At 52.9% G+C, this 25434-nt stretch overlaps 1 protein-coding gene across 6 annotated transcripts; it reads right to left on the bottom strand.

Moving 5' to 3' along the window:
* Positions 1–439: 439 nt before the first annotated feature.
* FRMD8 (FERM domain containing 8) lies at positions 440–25434 on the bottom strand. Of its 6 annotated transcripts, none has more exons than XM_026004447.2 (11): positions 25342–25434; positions 24848–24932; positions 23207–23374; positions 18841–18942; positions 18387–18445; positions 18089–18255; positions 16108–16326; positions 13850–13973; positions 12820–12963; positions 5388–5592; positions 440–2263 (listed from the first exon to the last, which is right to left on the bottom strand). In XM_026004447.2, the coding sequence occupies exons 2-11, from the start codon at positions 24930–24932 to the stop codon at positions 2145–2147; spliced, it is 1392 nt and encodes a 463-aa protein (XP_025860232.1). In that variant the 5' UTR covers positions 25342–25434; the 3' UTR covers positions 440–2144. The 6 variants fall into 6 exon arrangements, with proteins under 6 accessions (XP_025860232.1, XP_025860231.1, XP_025860233.1 ...); XM_026004446.2 differs by having other exon boundaries at positions 25238–25423; XM_026004448.2 differs by having other exon boundaries at positions 25091–25402.

The following is a 25434-nucleotide window of genomic DNA, read 5'->3' as shown; positions in this document are numbered from 1 at the left end:
TTTATTTATTCATGAGAGCGGGAGAGAGGCAGAGACACAGGCAGAGGGAGAAGCAGGACCCATGCAGGGAGCCTGACATGGGACTCAATCCCGGGTCTGCAGGATCAGGCCCTGGGCCAATTGCGGTGCTAAACCGCTGAGCCACCCGGACTGCCCTTTTGCTGTGTGTTTAATAAAAAAGCAACCAAGGGCAGCCTGGGTGGCTCAGCGGTTTAGCGCTCCCTTCAGCCCGGGGCATAATCCTGGGGACCGGGGATGGAGTCTTATGTTGGGCTTCCTGCATGGAGCCTGTTTCTCCCTCTGCCTGTGTCTCCCTCTTGTTAATAAATAAATAAAATCTTAAGGAAAAAAAAAAAAAAAAGCAAACAAGCAGCCTGTAGTCAACTCCCAGGGTGCAACCAACACACCCTCATTATTCAGTAACATAAACCACCCAAAGTTCGCTAGAAATTTATTTTATTATTAAGAAGTCACATGATACAAAAGAATGAGAATATTCAAAGGGCACTTGGTAAAATACTGCTTTGTCCCAAAGGGCAGGCAGAAAAGGTCATGGCACAAAGGATGCTCAGAGAACAGAAGACTGAAGGATAAAACAGACTGAAGGATAAAAACAAGTAATGTGTGTCCACGCCCGACACCCTCAAGCCCAGCAGATAAACATTCACTTGGGTCAAAAGAGCGAGAGGAGGAGATAACCAGGGGGCTGGGTGCCAGGTGGGCTGTCAGCCACTCAGGTCCAGTGACTCCAGGAGGGGAGACAAGATGTCCTCTGGCTGGGACATTCCACAAGGCTGGGGACACCTACTTATTATAACAATTAACAAAGTCCCTACTGCTGGAGGCTAGCCCGCCCCAGAACATCTGGAGTGCTCAAAAGCCACCATAAGGAAGAGGAGGGAATGGGCTCTGACCCTGGAGACCAGTTTGCATTTCCTCTGCCAAGGCTCTCAGCAGGGAGGGAAGACGGAGGACAAAGCAGAATCCAGTGCTGAGCTGTGCCTGCTTCTTCCTGTGGAAAGTCCCAGGAAGCGCTTTGAGGGCCATGGACCCACCATGGAGGAGCAGAGGGGCTGGGACGGCTCCTCTGGGAGATGCCAGGAGGGGGAAGCAGGTTAAAAACCATGCCCAGTGCCACATCCAGCCTCCCTACAATGTCCCTGGAAAGATGAGACCAAGTCGCATAGGACGTTTCCCTGCATGGGCCACCCCCAGGGTCAGGAGGGTGGACACCATGGCGCCATCTTGAAGGAGAGCCAGCAGCTCTGAGGTTGGTGGGGGCATCTTCTCGTTACCCCAGAGTTCACAGGCTTTGTGGAACTGAAGCAGATGAAAAAAGAGCAAAACTAGAACCTGAAGCGCAGGGTGGTTTGGGAACCTCTGTAAGTGTAGAGTGTGGATCTGGTGGGCACATTGGTCCACAGGGCAGCCACCTCCTGGAACAGTGCTGTCATCAAAAGCTGGCAAAAAGGCACTTTCCCTCCAGTCAGAATGTGTCCTGACCACAAGAGGCCTGAGTGAGGGGCACAGAGTGCTCCCTGAGCCAGGCCTTGCCTGGTTCCCTCCAGTTCCATCCAGCCAGAGAGTATGGGTGGGAGGCTTCACTCTCTCTGTTCCTGCTGTGGTTCAATCCAGGGAGGCCTCCTTCCCACCCCTCAGGGCCATGCCCAGACTGGCAGCGTGGGTGGAATGTGGCAGAAGAAATGCAGGGATGTGGTCACCAAAGTCCAGGGAAAAGACCAAAGACACACATTGGACCTATAGTCCTGAACCCAATTTTCGGCCACCTGCCATCAGGTCTGTCACTGAGGACTTCAGAGCCGGGGACACCGTCCATCTTGAGAAGGGCACATCCCTGGCTGGGAGGAGGTGGCCAGAACCTCCTCAGATGGTCCTGAGACAGCAGTGGGGCTGAGTCCAGGGGAAAGGCAGGCAGGCTGCAAGGAAGACCCTGCGGGAGTCCCCAGCCAGCTCTGCGTGGCCCATGTACCACCACGGGCACAGAAGCCGCTTCTTTCTTCTCCGAGGTAATCCTCCTACCCAACACCAGAGCCACAGCCTGGTCCTGCCCCTTGGGAGAAGAGCGCTGGGCTAGGTCCAGGGAGGACCTCCCTGTGCCCTCCCCCTGCCCGGCACTGCCACCCTCAGCCCTGCTCCAGGCTGCCGGTGGGCTGCACCACGGTGTAGCTCCCCTGGCCCATGGAGAGCTGCCGGCTGAAGAAGGATGTGGTGCGCTTTGGTTTCACCCGCTTGATCTGCTGACCTATGAAGGAATAAGAGGAACGTGTTGAGGGAGGGCTTCCTGGGGTGTGATGGTCCAGGCCCCTGGGAGCCTGGGTTCTGGCACCAGGGGCTGGCTCCTTCCAGAACCTACTCACACTGGGTCCCCCTCGTTGCATCCACGAACTGTCTGAGCCTCAGACCCCACCGAAGCTCGTCTGCCAGTGCTGCTAAGGGCAAGACATGCGGTTAGCCTTCTGCATCAGAGGCAAATCTGGGTTTTGCATTTGATGCTGGGTCAGCTCTGCTGTCCCAGGAGCTTTTGCTCAACCCAGTTCAAGAACAGACCAAAGAAATAAAACACCTACAGCACAGGAGGCTGGCTGAAGGTGAGCCTCCATAAGAAAAAAAAGGAATTCATATAAGTTAAATTTCAAGCCAGGTGACCAAGGTCAACATCAACTGTCCTAAGTCATGTTGATAATGCACCTTTGACAGGTGTGATGAAAATGGCACTTTACCTCTGGGACCTTCCTCCCCAGCCCACAACTCCTGCCTGAGCATGAGGAAAGCACCAGGCAAATGCCAGTTACATGGCATCCTACAATATCCCCAAGTAGTCCCTCTCCAAACTGCCAAGGTCATCAAAAACAAGGGAAATCTAAGAAACTGTCGCAGCCCAGGGGTGCCTACGGAGATATGACAACTAAATGTAGTGTGGCGTTCTGGATGGGAGCCTACCACTAGAAAGAACATTAGGCTAAAATAAAGGAGTTTAATGATACTGTATCCTTATTTGTTCAATAACTGTAACAAATACACCACATTAACGTAAGATGTTAATTAACAAAATCAAGCAACGGGCACCTGGGTGGCTCAGTGGTTGAGTGTCTGCCTCTGGCTCAGAACATGATCCCACATCAGGCTCCCTGCAGGGAGCCTGCTTCTCTCTCTCCATATGTCTCTGCCTCTCTCTCTGTGTGTCTCTCACAAATAAATAAATAAAATCTTTTTTTTTTTTTTAAGTTTTTATTTATTTATTCACGAGAGACACAGAAGAAGAGAGAGGCAGAGACACAGGCAGAGGGAGAAGCAGGCTCCCTGCAGGGAGCCTGATGTGGGACTCGATCCCAGGTCCTTGGGATCACGCCCCGGGCCAAAGGTGGCGGCGCAAAACAGCTAAGCCACTGGGGCTGCCCAATAAATAAAATCTTAAAAAAAAAAAATCTAGCAACAAAAGAAAAATAGACAACACAAATAAGTGAACAATGATCCATGAAGAAAAATGATCAAGCACACAAAATCGGTCCAACCTCACTAATGCTCGAACACCAAACCAAACCCAAACAAGTTCTCTTTTAGTGTGCTGGAGAGTGGCTAGATGACTGGAGTGTATGCCCTCCCAGGAGGGGAGCCAGCAGGCATGCCGTCTGACACTGCAACCCTGTTTCTAGGGAATGATCCTGAGGAAATGGTTCAGATTCCAAGCAAGGATTTAGCAATACCTGTGTTGTCTATAGTGGCTGAAAACTGGAAATAACTGTCATGTCCCACAATAGGGAGCTGGGTGACACGCCTGCTAGCCACACCAAGGTGTAGAAATGGAGAAACGGTCACGTTACAGAAAAATTGTTTCACGCGGCACCTGGGTGGCTCAGTTGGTTAAGCATCTGCCTTTGGCTCGGATCATGATCCCAAGGTCCTGGGATCCAGCCCCGTGTCAGGCTCCCTGCTTCTCCTTCTCCCTCTCTCCCTCTCCTTCTGCAGCTCCCCCCTGCTTGTGCTCATGCTCTGTCAAATAAATAAAACCTTTTTAAAAAATATTGTTTTGCTTTTCCTGATGATAAAAATGACATGCTTGTAGGCGCTTGGGTGTCTGTCAGTTAAGTGGCCCACTTGGTTTCAGCCCAGGTCATGATCTCAGGGTTGCGCAATTGAGCCCCGCATCAGGCTCCCCACTTCTCCCTCTACTTGTGCCTCTCCCCTCTCTCTAATAAATAAAATCTTAAAAAAAAAAAAAAGATATGCTTGTTTGTCATCAAAAATGTAAATGCTACAAAGAAACACAAGGAAAAAAGTAGAAGTTACAGCAATTCACCACCACAGTTGGCACATGTCCCTCCTATACACAGATGCAGTCTTGCGTGGGTGGTCCTATTACCTGATTTTTATTACTTGACCTTATTGTGAACATCTTGCTATTTATTTATTTTAAAAATTTTGTATTTAAGTAATCTCTATACCCAACATGGGGTTTGAACTCCTAACCCCAAGATCAAGAGTCACATGCTCCACTGACTAAACCAGCCAGGTACCTCTACATCTTGCTATCTATTTTTTTTTTTTTTAGATTTTATTTATTTATTCATGAGAGACACACAGAGAGAGACAGAGACACAGGCAGAGGGAGAAGCAGGCTCCATGCAGGGAACCCGATGTGGAATTCGATCCTGGGACACCAGGATCATGCCCTGGGCTGAAGGCAGGTGCTAACCTGCTGAGCAACCCAGGAATCCCCTACATTTTGCTATCTAAATGCAGGTCATCCTTACTACATTTAAACCTTCTTATTTTGGAATAATTCTAGATTTATCAAGAAAAGATAATACAAAGAGTTCTTATGTACTCTCGTCTAGCTTCTCTTGATGCTGGCATCTTCCATTACCATCGTATATTTGCCAAAACTAAAAAATAAACATCGATGCAACATGATTAACTAAACTACAGACTTCAGTACTTCACCAGCTCTTTCACAAATGTCTGTCTGCTCCGGGGCCTGATGTGAGACACCACACTGCATTAAGGGTCCTGCCCTTTTACCACCTGCCCTGAGTCCACCGGATGTGGCCCATTGTTTCTATATCCACACTTGAAAGAACAGACTTCAGGAGTTTCTAGTTTTTCACAACTGGACACAGCCACAGGGAACATATCTGTGGACAGGGACAGGGAGGGATCCTTCCTGCCAGGGTCCCAAAGGCCCGTTCCCAATCACAGAACTCACAGATGCGAACCTCCCCTGACCTCACCCCCATCCTCCAATTAGGTCCCTTCCAGCTGGACCCTAACTCGATGCCTCTGCAATCACTTAGCAGCTCCCTGTCCCTAGGGCTCCCTAGGTGTGCATATGTGTGTGTGTATGTGTGTACACGTGAACATGTGCTCACCTTCCTCCACGTAGTCAATGGTGGAGAGATGCTGGAGGCGGCTGCATACCACGCTGCCCTGTCTCCGCAGCTGTGGGCGCTGAATGGGAGGTGGTGGGGCACCAGCGGCTGAGGGGATGCCAGACACATTTTCCTGGGAGGCAGCAGGCTCTGAAGTCTGGTTCAGCTCAATGCAGTACTCAATGAGACTGCTCATCAGCTCGGCCTGGGGAGGACAGAGGGACCACCCTGAGGCCTGGGTGGTGAGCTACGTATGGCCCAGGCCCAGCCTTTTCATGCTCTGTGGAGTGAGATGGATGAGCTGGACTAGCCCCTGCTTTCTGCTGGGGGAGGCAGATGATGAAACAAACACAAAAAAAGGAAGAGGGGGTCAGGTGCTCTGTGGGCCAGGGGACAGGGGAGGTGTCCGTCTGGGTTGAATTTGGAGGTCAGGCCTGATGGATGAGTTCCCGTCTCAGGTCTGAGAGGTGGGATGGGTAAGAAAGAACATTCTGGCAGAAGGCCCAGGCCAGGAAGGCTGAGTGCCAGGGGCTGCAGCAGTCAAGCCAGATAGGGGAGGAATCTCAGCAGTCACAGGAGGCTGATGAAGAAGAGGACCCAGGACAGAGCTTTCTGGGTTGTAAGAATGGAGGGGAGTTGTCTGAGAGAAGAGTTTGCAGGCCTATGAAGAAGATGGTGGTCAGACCACAGACTGACGGGTTCCCTCTGAGCACATTCTTCCAAAGTGCTACCTTCTCAACAAATTTTAAATATAACACATGTTGACAAAAAAGGAGAAGTGACCGGATGTCAGTGAGCATGGTCTGGACACCGTATGACAGGGATGCCGGGAGTCTGGTGGATGCCGTCAGCACGTGGCATCCTTTAGTCAGGTTACACATTTACTGAGTACCTACCCTGTGGCAGGTGCTGCTATAGGCCAGTGGGATGCAGCAGGGACGGAGGTGGATCAATACCTGCCTGTGCTTCAAAAAGCACTCATAGGAAGAGCAGGGTCAGAGGCCAAGGGAATGGCCCCCAAGTGACAGACAAGTGGCAAGTGGCCTGGTACCTGCCCCCATCCAGTGCATTCCAAGGCCTCTCTGAAGTAACACAACCCATCCTGGGGGGTGGGGGGGGGGCGGGCAGGGCAGGAGACCCAGCCCAGGCCCAGGAGCAGAAGCCAGCATCTACTCTCCACCCCTGCCTCCTTTTCTCACTGAGTGACTCCACCAAGCAGAGCTGGCAGGCACTAGGCTGGTAAACAGGAGGGCCAGTGGGAACAGAGGCCCCTGGGCTGAAAGCACAACAGGGGAGCCCTCTAAGTTCCTTGGAACAAAACCCCAATCATGGTGTGATGCTGCCTGCCATTAAAACTATACCACATTTGACAAAATTAATATCCATTCAAAATAAAGCTTGGCAAACCAGGAATAGAAGGGAACTTCCTCGACGCAGTGAGGGTGTCTTTCTTTTTTTTTTTTTTTTTAATTTATTTTATTTTATTTATGATAGTCACAGAGAGAGAGAGAGAGAGAGAGAGAGGCAGAGACACAGGCAGAGGGAGAAGCAGGCTCCATGCACCGGGAGCCCGACGTGGGATTCGATCCCGGGTCTCCAGGATCGCGCCCTGGGCCAAAGGCAGGCGCCAAACCGCTGCGCCACCCAGGGATCCCAGTGAGGGTGTCTTTCAAAGACCTGTAGCTGATACCATACTTATTGAGAGCAAGACTGGATATATGTCCCCCTTAAGGTTAGCAGCAAGTTGCGATGTCTGCTCACACGCACTCAACACTGTACTGGAGGTCCAAGGGATTGCAATCAGGCCAAGTAAATAGAGGCATGCAGACTGGAAAGCCAGAACATGACTATCCCTGTTCACAGATGACACAACTGTCTACAGAGAAAACCCCAAAGAATCTGCAACAGAACTATGAGAACCAGTGAGTGAGTTTAACAGAGTTGCAGGACATATGAATATGTAGATAACAAAATCAACTGTATTTTTACATACCACAATGAACAACTAAAAATTGAAATTAAAAGGGGGGATTGCCTGTCCTTTCCTTTTTCTTCTTCCTGTTGTCTAGCATGTAGATGTGATGGCTGGAGTTGAAGCAGCTATCCTGGACCATGAAGTGAACTTAAGAGTAGAGAATAGGGACGCCTGGATGGCTCAGTGGTTGAGCGTCCGCCTTCAGCACAGGGTGTGATCCCAGAGTCCCAGTATTGAGTCCCACCCATATTGGGCTCCCTGCAGTAAGCCTGCTTCTCCTCCCTCTCCCAAGGTCTCTGCTTCTCTGTGTGTCTCTCGTGAATAAATAATTAAAACCTTGGGCAGCCTGGGTGGCTCGGCAGTTTAGCGCCGCCTTCAGCCCAGAGCCTGATCCTGGAGACCCAGGATGGAGTCCCACGTCGGGCTCCTTGCATGGAGCCTGCTTTTCCCTCTGCTGCTCTCTCTCTCTGTCTCTCATTAATAAATAAATAAAAGTTTTAATTTAAAAAATAATTAAGGGATCCCTGGGTGGCGCAGCGGTTTGGCGCCTGCCTTTGGCCCAGGGCGCGATCCTGGAGACCCGGGATCGAATCCCACATCGGGCTCCCGGTGCATGGAGCCTGCTTCTCCCTCTGCCTGTGTCTCTGCCTCTCTCTCTCTCTCTCTGTGACTATCATAAATAAATTAAAAAATTAAAAAAAAATAATTAAAATCCTAAAAAAACAATAAGAGTAGGGAATATACATGCTGGAGCAATAAGGTTAAAGGATTGTGAGTCCACAATAACAGATCTAGACTAGACTGCCTACCTATAATGTTATTCAGAGAGCAATAAACTTTTATGTCACTATAAAACTAGTAAATAAAAATAAATTAAAAAGTACCACCTAGGCTAGCACCAAGAAGAGAAAGCAAAGCAAAGCAATACTTAGAGAAAAATATGATAAAAGCATCTGTATGCTGACAACAATAAAATGTTAGTGAAAAAAATCAAAGACAAATAAATGGAGACATAAAAATAAATGGCCTGGAAGACTTAGGATGTCAATTCTCTCCAAATTAATCTACAGATTCAACACAATCTTGGTCTAAACCCCAGAAGCTTTTTTGGGGAAGAAAAGGTAGAAATCGACAAGCTTATCTTAAAATTTATATGGAAATGCATAGGAACTGGGATAGTCAAAAACAATTTTGGAAAATACAAAGTTCTGGAAATCATCCTATCTGATTTCAAGACTTACTATAAAGTTTCAGTAATCAATAGAGTATGATTATTAGTGAAAGACAAACACATAGATCAAGGGCATAGAACAGATAATCAAGAAATAAACCCACACACACTTGGCCAATTGAATTGTGACAGAGACACAAGGGCAATTCAATGATGGAAGCACAGTCTTTTCAACAAATAACACTGAAACCAAACCAAACCAAACCAAAAGAGAGAGAGAATCTTGATCTATATATCACACCTCATGTATAAAAGCAACTTGAAATGGATCACAGACCCAAAATTATAAAACGTCTAGTTTCTGAAATTTTACTAAGAATTATAAAACTTCTAGGAAAAAATACAGAATATCTTTGTGACCTGGGGTTAGGCAATAATTACTTTTCTTTTTTTTAATTTTTAAAAAAGGTTTTATTTATTTATTCATGACAGACACAGAGAGAGAGAGAGAGAGAGAGAGAGAGAGGCAGAGACACAGGCAGAGGGAGAAGCAGACTCACCTCAGGGAGCCCGATGTGGGACTTGATCCAGGGACCCCAGGATCACACCCTGGGCCAAAGGCAGGCGCCACATTGCTGAGCCACCCAGGGATCCCCTCTTTTTTTTTATTTTTTATTTTTATTTATTTATGATAGTCACAGAGAGAGAGAGAGAGGCAGAGACACAGGCAGAGGGAGAAGCAGGCTCCATGCACCGGGAGCCCGATGTGGGATTCGATCCCGGGGCCAAAAGGATCGCGCCCTGGGCCAAAGGCAGGCGCCAAACCGCTGCGCCACCCAGGGATCCCCCCCTCTTTTTTTTTTTTAAGGCAATAATTTCTTAGGAACCATAAGGAGAAAAAACCTGATGAAATGGACTCTATCAAAATTAAAAACATCTCTTCAAAAAATTAAGAAAGTAAAAAGTCAAATCACAGATTGCAAGATTTGCAAAACATATCTGATAAAGGATACAGACTATAGAATGAACACTCACAACTCAATAGGAAAATAACCCAATGAGGGAGCATCTAGGTGGCTTCTGCCTTTGGCTCAGGTCATGATCCCAGGTCCTGGGGAGTGGGGCGTCTGCTTTTACCTCTCCCTCTGCCCACCCCCTTGTGCTCTTTCTCAAATAAATAAATAAAAATCTTTAAAAGAAAAAGAAACTGGGACACCAGAGTGGCTCAGGGGTTGAGCGCCTGCCTTCCGCCAGGGCGTGATCCTGGAGTTCCGGATTGAGTCCTACATCGGGCTCCCTACAGGGAGCCTGCTTCTCCCTCTGCCTTTGTCTCTGCCTCTCTCTCTGTGTCTCTCATGAATAAATAAATAAATAAAATCTTAAAAAAAGAAAAAGAAAAAGAAACTAATGAAAACATGGACCAATGATCTGAACAGACCCTCTGTCAGAGACAATATGTGCATGGAGAATAAGCACTTGGAAAGATGATCAACATCATGAAATTTAGGAAAAGGCAAATGGAAGCCACTGCATTTATGAGAATGGCAGACAAGACTGGCAGAGACCAAGTGCTGGGCAGACTGGAGCACCTGGAACTCTCAGATGGTGCTGGTGGGAATGCAAAATGGTGCGGTCACTTTGGAAAGCAGTTTGGTTTCTTTCTTTTCTTTCTTTCTTTCTCTTTCTTTCTTTCTTTCTTTCTTTCTTTCTTTCTTTTCTTTTCTTTTTCTTTTTCTTTTTCTTTTTCTTTTTTTAGCAGTTTGGTTTCTGATAGGGACGATATGAGGTTTATCACACAATCTGGCAATCCCACTCCTGGGGACTTATACGAGAGAAATGAAGGCATATGCCCACACAAATGTTTACAGCAGCTTTATTCACAAAAGCCCCTAAACTGGAAACAACTCAAGTATCTTTCAGTGGATGAAGAGCTGACCTGAGGTTCACGCACAATGTGGAGTACAATTTGACAACATAAAGACCAACTGACACATCATACAATGGATGGGTCTCAAAAACATAAAGTTAGGGCAAGATGCCAGTTGCAAAGGCTGCACATGTTACGTATAGTGTGTGTATACCACAATTTGTTTCCCTATTCACCAGCTGATGGACATGTGTGCTGTTTCTGATGCTTCAATTATTATAAATGGAACTGCCATGAACACCTGAGTACAAGTATCATTGTAGACATATGTCTTTATTTTGCTTGGGTAAATATGCAGGGTTATGTGCATGTACACGTGTAGCGGAGTACATTTATAGCGAGCTCTGGAGAAAGCGAAACTCTAGGGAGAGCTTGTGGGAAGCATCAAGTAGCAGGTGGGAGATGACTCTAAAAGCAGACAAGAAAGGTACTAAAGGATGAATTAAAAAAAAAGGCAACCCCAAAGAAAAACTGGCAAAAATTTCAACAAACAGAGGACACCCAGATGGCAAATAAATACATAAAAGCTGCCAACCTGGGGCAGCCCGGGTGGCTCAGTGGTTTAGCGCTGCCTTCAGCCTGATCAGGGCCTGATCCTGGAGTCCTGGGATTGAGACTCACATCGGGCTTCCTGCATGGAGCCTGCTTCTCCCTCTGCCTGTATCTCTGACTCTCTCTGTGTGTGTGTCTCTCATGAATAAATAAATAAAATCTTAAAAAAAAAAAAAGTTGCCAATCTCATTAGGCAGCGGGGAGAGGCCAACAATAGCCAGGTGGAGATTTGGGGGTGATACAAGTACTCCAATAAAAAATGGACAAAAGGTGTGAACAGACATTTAACATCTAGAAAGATAAAAACTCAGCAAATAAGCTGCTCTGCTGCCTGACTGTGGTGGTTACACAGGCACGTTAATGCATCAAAACTTACTCTTAAAATGGGTGCTTACTGTAAATTATACCTCAATAAAATAGACTAAAAAACATAGGAAAAAACCATAAGGAGATAGCACGATTGTCCCTCCAGAGCGGCTACAACGGGCCGAGGGAGAGGATGCGAAGCAGCAAGCTCTCGTGGACAATGGGCAGTGTCTGTTCGAGGGTGCATGCACTGACCTGCTGGCCCAGCCGTTCCACTCCCGGGTGTACACCCACATATGTGCACAAAGGACACGCATGGCAGCGATCACGAGTGTCACTGGCGATAGTCATAATAAACCGGAAACCCAAGCGTCCCTCAGCAATGGAATGGAAAGTCAAGACCGGTGAATTTGATGCTGGAACATCAGAGAGCACCCCAAAACATCCAGTCACTGCTACCTACAGTGAGGATGAAGTTCACAAACACACCGCAGAGCAGAACAAATCAGACGGGACAGAACACATGGTGCAGACCTGCCACCAGAAGGTTCAAAAACAGGCAGAACGACTCATGGCTGAAACAAGTCACAATGGGGGTCCCTTTGGTGGTGGTCGGGGGGAGGTGGGGGAGGGGGCTCGAGGGGTCTCCTGGGGTCCTGGTTCTATTTTGCAACCTGAAAGGTATTACGTGGGTTATTCTGGGAAAACCCGTTGAGCTCTACACTTGGGATTTGGGCGCTTTTCTCTATAATTCAATAAAACATTTACTTTAAAAAGGGGTCTAGCCTGGTAATGCAAAAATTATGGAATCATCAGCAAAAAGGCGGGGCCAGCTGAGTATTCAAAGCTGTGAGAGGGAAGAGCTTGTGGATGCTCAGGGCAGGAGGTCAGGGCAGCCACCACAGGGGACAGGGGTGGAGTGTCCAGGAGCCCCAGGTCAAGCTGAGTGGGGATGGAGGACAGATGTGTGGCAAAGCAGAGGCTGGCTGTGGCCAGACGTGTGGCCAAGTGGGAGGGGAGGCCAGAGTAAGGAGAGCACCTATGGAGGGTCCAGGGACCCCAGATGGCAGCAGGGGTGGAGGTGTGCTTTCAAGGACAGGGGTTCTGACCAGTGTCTGCTGAAAGAAAGGAGGAAGTGTGGGAGGAAGGCCTGTGCCATGACCAGGGCAGGAGCAGGAGGGGCAGGAGTGGGGGCTGGCTGAACAGAGCAAAACCAAGGCACGTGGGGCCTTCACCCTGCCACGCCTGCTCCTGCTCTGAAAGCACCCAACTCCTAGAATCACACAGAACTAGGAAGCCCAGGGTGGCATCAAACTAGGCCTTCTGACTCACAAGGGTGGCCAAAGATAAGCTGATGTCAGCTTCCCTGGTCCCCAGGCCCTCAGCAGCCCTCTCACCTCCTTGTCAGCCAGCCTGGAGCCTCCCATAGCCTGGGGCACCGTAAGCTCAGGGTTACCACACTTCACCCCATCCCCACCCCCATGTAGGCAACGCCCACTACCTGCTTGGAGTAGATCTTAAGGAGCTTGTTGACCGGTGTGCCCTCGTTGTCCCCATCAAACTCTAGCCACAGGACAGACTCCTCCTCCTCGGGGGAGGTGTGGTCCCACGACAGTTCCTGGAAGCGCAGGCCCAGCAGGACATGCTGGCCAGAGGGAGATGCAGAGTTTGGATTCGGTTGAGCAGTCCACTCCCCTACCCCATCCTGCTCAGGTGCCACCAGGAGGGGACACCTTACCAGGCTATATACCTGTAAGGCTGAGGCTAAATTCCTGTGTGAATTTCTCTGAGGAGTGGCAGCTTTCATCAGACCCTCAGAGGAGGCTGTGGTCTGGGGAGGCTGACAACTCCTAACCCACAGCACTTCTCACTAGCCAGCCAGGCCCCTGACAGCTGAGACAGTCACCTGAGGCAAGAGGCAGGTGGGAAGGACAACCTTTTCCTGGAAATCAACTAGGTAGCAACTCAGCAAGAAGCTGAGCTGGGCTCTGGGCCCGGCATATTTGGGCGCAAGGAAGGGCTGGGGTGCCACTCTGGGGACAAGCAGCAGTCATCTAAAACTTTCCTGCTAGCTTAGGAGAGACTCCTGCCCAAGTGCCGAGAAATCGCCCCACAGGGCAGGAGTGGGAGAAGCAGGACTCAGGCAGCCAAGGAAGGCTTCTAGTCGTGAGGCTTTTCTGGAAAACCAATAACTAGTCTTCAGCCATTGGTCCAACAGAGGAGCCAGGCCATGCCAGATTCCCTCCACTCAGAGGCTTTCACCCCAGCTGCACCTCCCCCTGCCCTAGCCACGCTCCTACCTCACACGCTAGGCAGAAAAGCTGATGTAGAACAGACCCCAAGGAAGCCCCCGGGGTGGCACTGGAGGCCGTGGGGACATCTGAGGGAGGGAGGTCAGCAAGCCATCCAGTCTGCCTCCAGGCCAACCACTGGCCCAAGAGAACCAGAAGGCGTGGGTAAGGGCCCCACTCCCTCTCCAGTGAGGCCCTCCACCCCCAACCCAGGTCCCGCCCTGGAGGAGCTGGAAGTACCTTCTCCCTGCTGTCAATGACATGCACGCCCTCCAAGCTGATGGCCACGGCCACTGGCTTTCGCCCACCCCGGTGTAAAAAGCCCTGGGCCGGTTTGTCCACCTCGCCATGGAAGAAGGCACACCTGGGGAGAGAACTGCTATTAATTTGTCGCCTCTGGCACTAAGAACCGACAGTCCAGGGTCTGGGTTCCACCACCACAATGCTCTGGCCCGGCCTGCCCCAGGCACATGAGAAGTTTAAGCCATTTTGATGACCTGAAGTTTCAATGAAACCTGACCCTGGGGAGGGAGAAATCGTGAGGGAAGAGGAGGGAGACTTCCTGGAGGTGGCGGCATCTGTGCTGGTCTCACCAGACAGGAAGGTCTGAACAGGGGGGAGGAGGAAGTGAGTGGCACAGAGGAGGGCGGCCACTGAAGACAGAGGAAGAGCGTGAATGTGGGTGTGGGATGGAGCAAGCGGTGCTCAGGGAACTACCAGGAGCCCAAGGACTCGGGCTGTAGGGGCTGGGGCAGAGGTGGAGGTGGCCAGGCCACGTCAGGGTTGGGAGAGCCCCTCGGCCTGCTGTCTGTCAGGCCAAGGCCCCTCAGCAGCAGTGGGGTCAAGCTACACTTGCTCAAGGTCCATGAAGGAGGCTTTGGGGCTTGATACCGGGGAAGGATGTGGCCCTGGCACGCCGACCCACTGAATTGCCGCCCTCTCCCCTACCTGTTGTGTCCTTCCTCCTCCTCTGGCAGTCTGGCCTGTTGCCCCCTGGCAGCAGGCGAAGCCAGAGCCCTTGCCGAATTCCGCGCTGCTGTACCCTCACCCCAGACCTGGCCTGGAGGCCAGCATGTGCTCCCTCTGATTCCCGCAAGCAGCCTCACTCCTGTCCCTACTCCTGGAAGAACTTCTATGAGCCCAGCGAATGGCTGGGACTCCTACTTCACTGAGTCACTGAAGCAACCGGGAGCAGCCACTTGCCTAGCCTCATCTACCCCCTCCTCTAGAGGATCATCCCTGTCTGTACCCACACATTTCCTCCATCAGGAAAATTAATGATCTTCTGCCCCGACCCCACCCACAAATGCTGCATCTTTCGACTCCACTTCACAGCACTGACCCCTGAAGGAGTTGGTCACACTCGCTGTCTCCAGTCTTTTCTCACTCTCCTTCACCCGCTGCCACCCTGATGCTGGAGGTCAACCACCAGCCGCACAGGACAGGTTGAACTTGACCTGGAAGTAGCAGCATGGGAGGCTCAATCACTCTCTCCTGCCCTGGAAGGCCCCTTTACCTGGCCTGTAGAGACCCACCTACCTGCCTTGCTGGCCCAGGGTCTCCTTGCGTCTAGTCCACACTCACCTCCTTGGCCATGTCTTGGAGCTCCAGGTTTCAAACCACCCAAATGCTGATGCCCACCAATTATTACCTGCCTCTAGACTCAGAAACTTTAATGCTCGCTCAGAAATGCCACCTGGATATCCAGCAAGCATCTAAGATCAACACATCCAAAACCAAACCCCCAACCTTCCCCAATCTGCTCCATGGCACGGTCCCACTTCATTTGATGACAACGTCATCCTCCAGTTGCCTCTGACCAGACCTTGGGAGCTCCGTCTCCTCTCCTTCATCTGTTCCACTACCTGTCTAGCAAATTCTGTTGACTCTACACCTCAACATCTCCGACACTTGACCATGTCTCACCTCTGGCATCATCACCGCCTGGCCTGAGCCGTTGCTCCCCTTCAGAGTATTGTCCCCTTTGGTGACTGTCCTCACTGGTCACCTGGCTGGTGCCTCTGCCCACCTGCAGTCTGTTCTCAACCTCTGCTGCTGTCTCTCTTCCCTCTGGATCGTTAGCCCCATCAGGCACAGACCAGGTCCCTTTGCTCACTGAGGTCCTACTGGCGCCTAGAACGCTGGCATGCAGGTGCCCAAGAGCTACCAAGCAGACGTGAACAGGCATGAGAGGGAGAGTGGGCTCAATGGGAGGTCAGCAGGCCTACCGACCAAGTGACTGGCAGGTGGAAGAGGAAGAGCTGTCTGGTGGTCTGGCCTGTGACAGGAATGAGGCAAGAACAGGCGTCTAGCTCAGTACCCGTGGGGCTTGCAGTGCTGGCTCATGTGAAGACAGAGCCTGGCTGGAGCAGAGACTGATGCCCTGGCAGGCCGTGCTAGCAAAGGCCAAGACCGATGGCTGGGATGTCAGGGGAAAGGGACAGCAGAGACCCCAGGGCTGTGGCCGCCCATGGCGACAACGCCAGGGAATCACTCACCCGTAAAAGGGCAGCTCGTGGCTCTTGAGGAGGTAGGCACGGTAGTGGGTGCTCAGGGAGGCCCTGTGCTCACCATCGCCAGCTTCCTTCACTTTGCAGTAAGCATTTAGCAGGCCCTGTTCACCTGTCCCCGCCTTGGCCCCTCGGCCCCGGAGTGCCGCAAAGAGCCCATGGCCCCGCTTGCAGAGGTGGGCAGGGAGGAAGGAATCCAGCTTCTCCCTGCAAAGGAAGGAAGGTGGGTGCCCAGCATGAGGAGGGGCTCTGGGGCTGGGGGCCCGGCTGGAGGTGCTGAGGTCCTCAGGGTGCGGCTCGATCACAGCAAAGGCAGGTAAGGTCCTGAATGGGAACCACCAGAGAGCCCACGGCTGTGAGCCCAATAGCAAGCCTGGCTGGTGAGAGGCCCGAAGGGCAGGCCAGGGCAAAACAGCAACCCACAATCCACCAGCACAGGTTCAAGAAGGAAAGATTTCCAGTAACAGGCAACCTTACAGTAAGTATCTCGAGGTAACAGCGCTGCTTCCGGGGCCACTGGGGGGCCTGCAGCCAGAGCTCTGTCTGGGAGTGGGGAGCACCTTCTCAGAGGCCCAGTTTCTCCACAGAGGAAACAAGGGCACAGACAGCTACTTGCATGGAAGGGCACCAGCATGGGCCTGGCACCAAACACTTATTGCTGAGGATGCCATTCTCAACAAAGGGAAGGGGGCTTTGCTGGAGCTTCCGGAGGGCTGAGGGGAGGAAAGAACCCATGCTGACCTGGAGGCCCAACCATCCTTCTCGGGGCTGCTGTGGGCATTTCCACTGCTTGTGCCCCCACATCCCTTTTTCCAGCAACAACTCTCGCTTGTCATCTGGAAATCTGGCCTTCCCCACTCTCCTATGCACGGGGTCTGTGTAGGTTCAAGGCAAGCCGATCCATGCCCTGGCCACTGGGTCTCCTTTGGGTGGATCTGAGGTTCAGTCAGGGGAAGGAGGTGTCAGAGTGAGTCTGAGGACTGGTGTGTAAGGGGAGAGGCCTCTCCCTGCCAACACACAACTGTTGGGCCATTTGGCCTGTCTGAGTGTAAGCCGGCCCAGAGGACACAGGGTTGGCCCAGGAGAGAGAGGACAAGTGTCTGCAGATCTGAGAACCTCTGCATCTCGACCACCTCTGGACCTGTCCATGATTCTGGCTGACAAAGTCCCTCAAGTATAAACAGTCTGGGTTGCGTTTGCCATCAGTCACAGCAAGAATAGAAACGCCCCAGAGCCAGGATTCCTATGGCCACCAGCCTTAGCCGGCTCGGTGGGAGCCCTTAGGCTCAGCTAAGCTGGGTGGTCCCTGCGGAGTCCCAGCTGTTAAGTCACCTGGCACAGGGCCCTGTCTCTGCACAGCCTCTCCCTCCAACACACTGTCCACTGCAGTGTTGGGGTGGGGATGGGCCCAGGGTCTAGGAGCAGGCTGTGCTGAAATTTCATCCTCATTGGGATTATCTCTGAGCCTCAGGATCATTGTTCAAGGAGGTCAGAGAATAGCCTGGTCTACTTCCACGGCAGATTCAATTCACGGAGCAAGGAGCATGGCTTCCTGAGATGGAAGACACAGAGCCAGCATCCTATGGTGTCTGAGGAATAGGGCCTCGTCCCTGGAGTTTGGGACAAAGCTGGACTGTTCCTGGTGAGTGGGGGTCAGTATCTGGTCAGTCCTGGGCTGTGACCCCTGAAGAACAAGCTCAACTCCCTTCTGACGTTAGGTGGAGGCTGGGTTCCACCCTCATGCACACCTGGGGCTCTTCTCACAGATGTCACTTCACTCAAATCTCCTAATTCTCAGGTCCAGTGCAGATGAGGGAAAGGGGTTGAGAAAGGTAGGGTGACTTGTCAAAGGTCACACAGTGTCAGGGCCAGCCCTAGGGCCTAGGCCTCCTGACTTCCTCCTGGAAGTAGGATTCCAGGGCAACCCTCCCCACCCCATGCCCCTGCCTCAGGTCCCACTGGCCCTCACCTCAGGGCACAGGCAGTGGGCTGGCCAGGCTGGTAGGGCCCGAGTTGCACGCGGCACACCAGGGCGCCCAGGGTCTCACAGTCCTCCACGTCGCATGGGTACCGTGCGGCCAGCACGTTGCCTTTGGCCTCCTCATAGAGCAGCCGCAGGACCTCCTCATCATGGATCTACAGGCCGGTGTGGTAGGGAGGGGCTGCTCAGCTGGTTCAACGACCAGTGTTCAGGGGTCTAGGGACAAGGGGAGGAGGGACACAGGGCACCAGAGATGGGTGGTCCCACTTGGGGTTCACGGCCTCACCTGGAGCTCCCGCCGCTTTGGGAAAAACACGTTCCTTCGGAACTGCAGGGAAGGCTCATCTGAGGAGAGAGGCTGGGGTCACTGCCTGGCCCCCCTGGCTTGGCCCAGCCTCACCATCTCCCCTGACAGGCCCAGTGCTCCCTCACCCACCATAACTGACAAAACCTCAGGACTGTCCAGAGAGGGGGATGCATAGCTGTCCCCCAGGCCACCCTCTCCTGGGTTCCCCTCGAGGAACCTGTAAAGGCTGGTAATAGGCCCAGAGGCCTGTGGGGCTGTCCTCCCCTGGCCCTGGCAGAGCTGGGCCTCCCTGTCACCAGGCCCCACCTCCAGCATCCTGAGCTGATGGTGCCCAAGGGGAGATGCTGGTCCCACCCCTCAGCAAGGGCAGCCCCACCTGCCAGGGGAGGCCTAGGTGGGCCTGAGACAGGGGCACACTGGCAGCAGCACTAACCCATGGCCACGTCATCGTCAGGAGCATCAGTGAAGCGCAGGAGCAGTTCTGGCCACTGGCGGCCCAGCTTGTAGGGCTGGTGCTTGGGCTTCAGCTGCACCTCTGCAGGACGAGAGAGGAAGCGGCCTGTGTATGCGGCCTCTGAGTGATATGACTGCCGCCCACTAACACAGCAACGACGATGGCAAGTCATGGCCAGGAATTTTTTTTTTCTAACATTTATTTATCTATTATTTGAGAGAGAGAGACAGACAGACAGAGAGAGCGTACACATATGCTTGGGGCAGGGTGGGAGGGGAGGTGCAGAGGGGGAGGGAGAGAGAGTGAAACTCAAGCAGAACCCCTGCTAAGTGTAGAGCCCGATGTGGGGCTCAATCTCATGACCTTGAGATCACAACCTGAACAGAAACTAAGAGTGTCACTCAACCAACTGAGCCACTAGGCACCCCAGTTACAGCCAGTGTTAACTGAGCAGGTATCAGTGGTCAGAAGCACTTCAAGTGGATTATGTACATCTGCCCCATGAAAACACTATCCTCATTTCACTCATTGGGAGAAATGAGGCTCAGAGAGGTTAAGTTTCTTGTCCAAAGTCACACAGTGAGAGAGGATGAGGCTCTAGACAGTGCCAGCCTCAGACTCCCTGAAGCATGGGGGTGGCCCGGAGTGGAGAGGCTGTGGCTGATGGAAGGTGCCAGGGATGGTGGTACAGATGAACCCTGCAGCACGGCCATTAGGAAGCAGAGCTCAAAGTTGGTAACTGAAGCCTAGAGGCCCAAGGGGCTGCCCTCCCCTGCCCCCGGCAGAGGCTGGACCTCTCCCTCGCCAGGCCCCACCTCCAGCATCTCCCCCAGGGGCTCCAGCTGACCTTCATTCCATGCCATCCAGCTCTCCCACCTCATTCCCTTCCCACTCTGCTCCTGCCATACTGGCCTTCTTCAATCCCTTGAACCTTCCCAGCTTGTCAGTGCCTTAGGGCCTTTGCACTTGCTGTTCCTCCTGCCTCGGGCTCTCTCTCCACTAGGTCTTCACATGGCTGACTGGCTTGGGTCTTGGTTCAAGTGTCTCTTTCCCCAGACCATCCACTGAGGCAGCACCCCCACTCCGTCACCCTCCACCACACCAACTACACCCTCATTTGGTTGTCTTGACACTGTCTACCACTATCTGATGTCATCTCCTGGTCTATGCCCCACGAGCTGGTGAGCCCTCAGGTTACTCCAGCATGAGTGGCTCTGTCCCATTCACTGCTGTACCCCTGGCCGGCCATAGGTCCTCACAAAGGTCGGCAGAATGGCTAAGTGCACCACTCATGCCCGTCTCTTGATTCTGGGCAGCCAGCGGGACCCCAGACTCGACAACCTGGGCCAGTAATGAGAAAGTGCTCTCATCTCATGTGCCAGCAACCACAGCCTCTAAGAAGTCAGACGCCATTTCTAAGCCACAGGTGATAAACAAGGGTGGCTGGCGGAAGTAGAGGAATGGGAATGACAACATCTATCCCATCAACTAACCTCCCCTGCCGTCTGACCCCTCTCTGGACCCCTCTCTCCCTGCTTAATCTCCCACTGTGAGCCCCAGAGCCTTATCCTCCCAGCTTGAAGTCAAGGGTCCTCATCTCTGTTCTTCAGGCTTCCATTTGGCCCCTGATCTTTTTTTTTTTTTTAAGATTTATTTATTTATTCATGATAGAGAGAAAGAGAAAGAAAGAGAGAGAGAGAGAGAGGCAGAGACACAGGCAGAGGGAGAAGCAGGCTCCATGCATGGAGCCCGATGCGGGACTTGATCCCGGGTCTTCAGGATCATGCCCTGGGCCAAAGGCAGGTGCTGAACCACCCAGGGATCCCCTGGTTCCTGATCTTAACCCAAAACAGTAGTCACAGCCCCCAAACTGGCCTCCCTCCTGCCTGCAGCCTCTCCCATCCAATCCTGCATCCAGCTTCTTCACATCCCTTTCTCTGCCAACGTTTTTCAGAATCAGATTTCTGACCTCTCCTCAGCCCTCATTTCCTACCTAGGTGCTTGCCGCACCCATCTGTTGCCAGCCCTGCCTCACCACTCCCCAGGAGGGGGACTGGCCACAAGCCCCCAGTGACAGTGTCCTCTCCTCTCCAGGAAAGGCTCCCTCTGCAACCCCACTGGCCAGGCCACTCAGCAGGGCCTCCACCTGCTCTCTGCCTGGACATTCACAGGATGTCAGCGCTGGAGTGCATGAGGCCACCCACTGGCCAGGTGGAAAACTGAAGCCCAAAGAGGGACAGTGCCTGCCTAAGGCCACCAAGTGTTAGTGGCTAAACCAGGACCAGAGCTCCCGTAGCACACTTTAGACCGTGAGGTCCCTGAGAGCGAGGATACTGCGTCCCCAAGCATCGAGATTACCAGCCAAAACGGGGTGGAGGAGGTGGCTCTACATATACTCGTGAGATGAACAAGGTACCTGATGAGCTGGTCCCTGGACACAGAGGAGGAGAGGGGACCCTGGGCAACGGTGCCCTTCCCTCTGCCTACAGCCCATCCCGACCCTGTGCCCCAGCAGCTCCGAGGACTCCCACGATCAGAGCAGAGCACTGATCCTGTGGTCCCACACACTATCAGATGGGCCCTTCCTGTCTGGAGGCTTTCACCCAAGTGAGACTCGTGTGCCCCGGAGCTTATTCCGTGCAGTGACAAGGGCACTGTGAAGGACAAAACTCCCCACACATCCAGCTTGAAGGGTGGCTCTAGCAGACAGCACCCTGCCCCGGCCGCCTAGCCCTGGGCCACCTGCTCCCCGCTTAACCCACTCTGGGGGATCGAGAGCAGCCAAGAGTTCTGAGGGACCGAGTCAAAGCTGAAACAGCCTTTCAGCCTTCCTGAACCCAGCCTGGGAACCAAGTGGGCGCTGACTTTGTGCTGGGGCCTCTAGCCACCCTCGTCCTGGATAGGGTGGTGCCCCAGGATGACCCTGCTGGCCACACAGGCGGCCCATTCATGTTCTTGCCACAGGGGAAGAGGAATGTGATGAGGAGGAAGTGGGGGCGGAGGAAGGAGGAGGAAGAAACAGCCGCCCAGCTGCAGGAACAGGGAGCCTGAGGCAGGACAGAGGCCAGCCACCCCCAGCTTCCCAAAGACACAAACCAAGGTACTGACAGTTTTGACCAACACCCAAGGTGTGGGGGGGACGACAGGGCAGCTGACCTGGGTGGGAAGCAGGCGGAGGAGACATGTCAGCAGGAAGAGGGTAGGCGAGAGTAGCAGCTGGACAGGAAGCTCCAATGGGAGGGAGGACAGGGACATATGGGAAGGGACATGGAAGGACAGACAAGGACAGGACAGGGACATATGGGAAGGGCACTCCCTTTCCCACCAGGCTGGCAGAGATCCTCCCTCTATGGTAGAGGCATAAATTCTACTGGTCTCAAGAAAGAGGTAACTGCTAGGGCCTCCGAGGAACCAGTCACCCCTCTTCTAGCCTCTGTTCTTCTACAAGAAAGGAGAATATTTAAGCTTGGCAGATATGCCTGGCCCTGGCACCTCGCAAGGCATCCTCTCCTTTGACTCCCTTCCTGCAGGGCTGCAGAAAAGTGGGGCTCCCACTTGTTCCACCCTCCCTGCCTTCAGGAGTAGCCACTCCCCTAGGCCAGGTCCACCTTCTCCCTCCCCCAAGGAGCAGAATGCAGTTCAAAGAGGCTGGCTGAGGGTACCCCCAGGTTCCACTCTGGCCTCAGTCCTACTACTCCGTGAACCTGCCACTCCAAACCTCAATGGCCTTATCTGCAACACCGGGCTGGGCCGTGAGGGTAAGGAGAAATCGTGCTCAAGAAATGCCAGCTCAAGGGGATCCCTGGGTGGCTCAGCGGTTTGGCACCTGCCTTTGGCCCAGGGTGTGATCCTGGAGTCCCGGGATCGAGTCCTGGGATCGAGTCCCAGGCTGGGCTCCTTGCATGGAGCCTGCTTCTCCCTCTGCCTGTGTCCCTGCGTCTCTCTCTCTCTGTGTCTCTCATGAATAAATGAAGAAAATCTTTAAAAAAAAAATAAAAAAGAAAGAAAGAAATGCCAGCTCAGGTTGTGGCACCTACTACATGCTCACTGAATGTGGATCCCTTTCCTCCCTGCTACACCTTGTGCCCCAGACTCCAGCATCCAGGTTGAGGGTCAGACTTGACCCTTCCTCTGCCACTAGGAGAGAAAGAAGGTGGGGGCAGAAGAGCCAGGTGTTCTCTTAGGGCTCTAGGGCCTCAAAGTGGGGGATAGCTCCAGGACATACAGAGGTCCCACCTTCTTCTTATGGAGAACGGGCATAAGTTCTGGAAGCTGCCCCTTCCCTTCCCACTGGTTCATTGCCCTCCCGACCCTCCAGCATGGGCTTCTCACTGCCAAGGCTTACCCAGCAGAGGGGACACAAGCCAGAGTGCGAAGGCATCTAGGGCGATGTCCGGGAGCTGCAGGACCTCACGGACAGCTCGGTGCAGCTCGTGGGCGCTAAGTGAGGGCAGGTTCTCCACAGCCAGGGGCACCACTGTGTCATCCGCCAGGTACACCAGGACGTCAGCTGCTGCAATGGAGGCAGGGCAGGGTCAGCTGAGCCTGCTACCTAAGCATACATATGCTGACAAGGAACTCACTACCTTCCACTGGGGCTGGAGTTCCCACTCTACACCCCCTGGGGTGACCAAGGTTACCCTGCAGATACAGAGCCCCAGCATCCCCAAAGGATCCTGTGTAGGGTGCTGTTAAGACTTACTTGAGACCTTCAAACTACCCAGAAATCCAGCAATTCTGGCCCAGGGACCAGCCCCACCCTAACTCCCAAAGGTTCAAATTAAGACTGGTCACTGCACCCCCACACACTCTCCTGGCAGCCCCAACAACTCTGCTCAGCTTCTTCCTTGACAGAGAACATTCCACAGGTGGGTACTGAGGCAGAAACAGGCTGAATCTGTCCTGAGATTATAGGAGTATATCAGCCTGTGAGGCAGGAAAGCTGCCAAACTCACTGTTATCCTTAGGCAAGTAGCTGTCTCTCTCTGGCCCGGGCTAAGATGGAATAGAGGATTCCCAAGGCAGCCCCAAGGTAAAGCAATTTCCAGGGTTCAGCTCCCACGGGATTCTTCAAGCCTCAGGACCCAATTCTATGGGCTTTCAGGACTGTCTAAACAGGCCAGGAGAAATACAACCTAAAACGTTGAGTGGTTACTTGTGATAGCCCGTATGATCTTATCTGGAGTCTGGTGCTGAAGGAAGACCCTTGGAAGAGTAGCCAGATTCAAATCCCCATCCCTGGAGCTGCAGGAACCATAGGGGAGCACCGAGCCTGGAGGCCAATATACTTGGGTTCCAATCCTAGCCTGGGCCCCCGCTAACACGCTGATTTCTTCAGCAAGTGTGAATGTCAGTTGCCTCATCTTAAAGCAGGGAGAACACACCTCTCTCAAAGTGTGGCTGTGGATCAAATGGAGTGAAGCCAATGAAAGGCAAAGGCATAGTTTATCACTAACACAAGTGAAAGGGCATTTTGGATTTCCAGTCTGTTCTGTAACTGCTATTTTCTTGACGGACCATAAAATCATCTCCAGGAGCCTGTGATTCACACTCACTTTTCAGGTAGGGGCAACTGAGAGGCACTGCAGGCTCCAGTACCCAGTGACTTAACCTCTCTAGGGCCCAATTTCCCTCCTTATAAAATGAAGATAATGATCCCTGCTTCCAAACCATTGTTTGTGAGAAAGAAATCAGAGAACGTGAATGTGTCACTCTTCATTCATGAGATTTCATTTGAATTTCACAGCTCTGCAAGGCATACTCCTTTTACAAATGAGAAAAGGGAAATTAAAGAACAGTACCCACCTTGGCCGACAGCCTAGTGACAGAGGCCAGGTGCTGTCTTTTTTTCTACACCTTCACAGACCTTTTGCCTGTTAATATATAACATTCTCTCTAATGAAAGAGATGACAAGCCACGGCCACTTCCCCAGGGCTAGGGCCCCAGCTGGGTATAGAGAAGTAGGTGGCGGGGACAGGGACCCACCTCGGGCTCCCACGGAGGACACGCTGCTTCGATGGGACCGCTCAGCGGGGCCCGGTTGCCCAGCACTGCCTTCTGTCCCGTCCATCTGCAGAGGGAAAGAGAAAGAACTGGTTATTGGGGGGATCCAGGGATGGCGGGGTTGGGGAGCCCTCAAGTTCTCAGGGAAGGGCGGAGTCCCCGCTCATCTGCAAAGGTGAACAGCGTTAGCTGGAGGCACTGGTGCGCAGGCTAGCGGGTCTTCACCCAACTCGAGGTCGAGGCCGGTGGGAGGGGTCAGGGCGCCGACAGTCGGGAGGGGGTCGAGGCTGGGGCTGGCCGGGATGCCCCGGGAGGGCGCGCCGCCCTCCCGTCCGGGGCGGGAACCCGCGCAGGGCGTCGCCGCGCTCTCACTTCGGAGGGAGTAAGCGCCCGCCGCTTGAGCCCAGGCTCCCGGCCTGACTCCGACCTCCAGCTCCGCCTCCCGCCCCAAAGTGAGCCAGGACTCCGCCACCAACCGGGGGTCCAGCTGCCCCAGCCGCGACGCGGAAGCTGGGGCGGAGGAAGCGCGACGCGCACGGCCCCGCCTCCCGGTCCGCGGGAGCCAATGG

Source organism: Vulpes vulpes, chromosome 5, assembly GCF_048418805.1.
Source record: "Vulpes vulpes isolate BD-2025 chromosome 5, VulVul3, whole genome shotgun sequence".
NCBI lineage: Eukaryota > Metazoa > Chordata > Mammalia > Carnivora > Canidae > Vulpes > Vulpes vulpes.
Note: the sequence above shows the minus strand (reverse complement) of the source record. Positions and strands in the feature narration are given on the sequence as shown.

Coding starts and splice junctions, on each gene's coding strand:
- FRMD8 (XM_026004447.2), bottom strand. CDS start 24,932: ATGGACGGGACAGAAGGCAGTGCTGGGCAACCGGGCCCCGCTGAGCGG. Junction 18,446..18,840: donor TGACGATGACGTGGCCATGG/GTTAGTGCTGCT, acceptor CTCTCTCCTCAG/ATGAGCCTTCCCTGCAGTTC. Junction 12,964..13,849: donor TCATTGACAGCAGGGAGAAG/GTACTTCCAGCT, acceptor CCCTCTGGCCAG/CATGTCCTGCTGGGCCTGCG.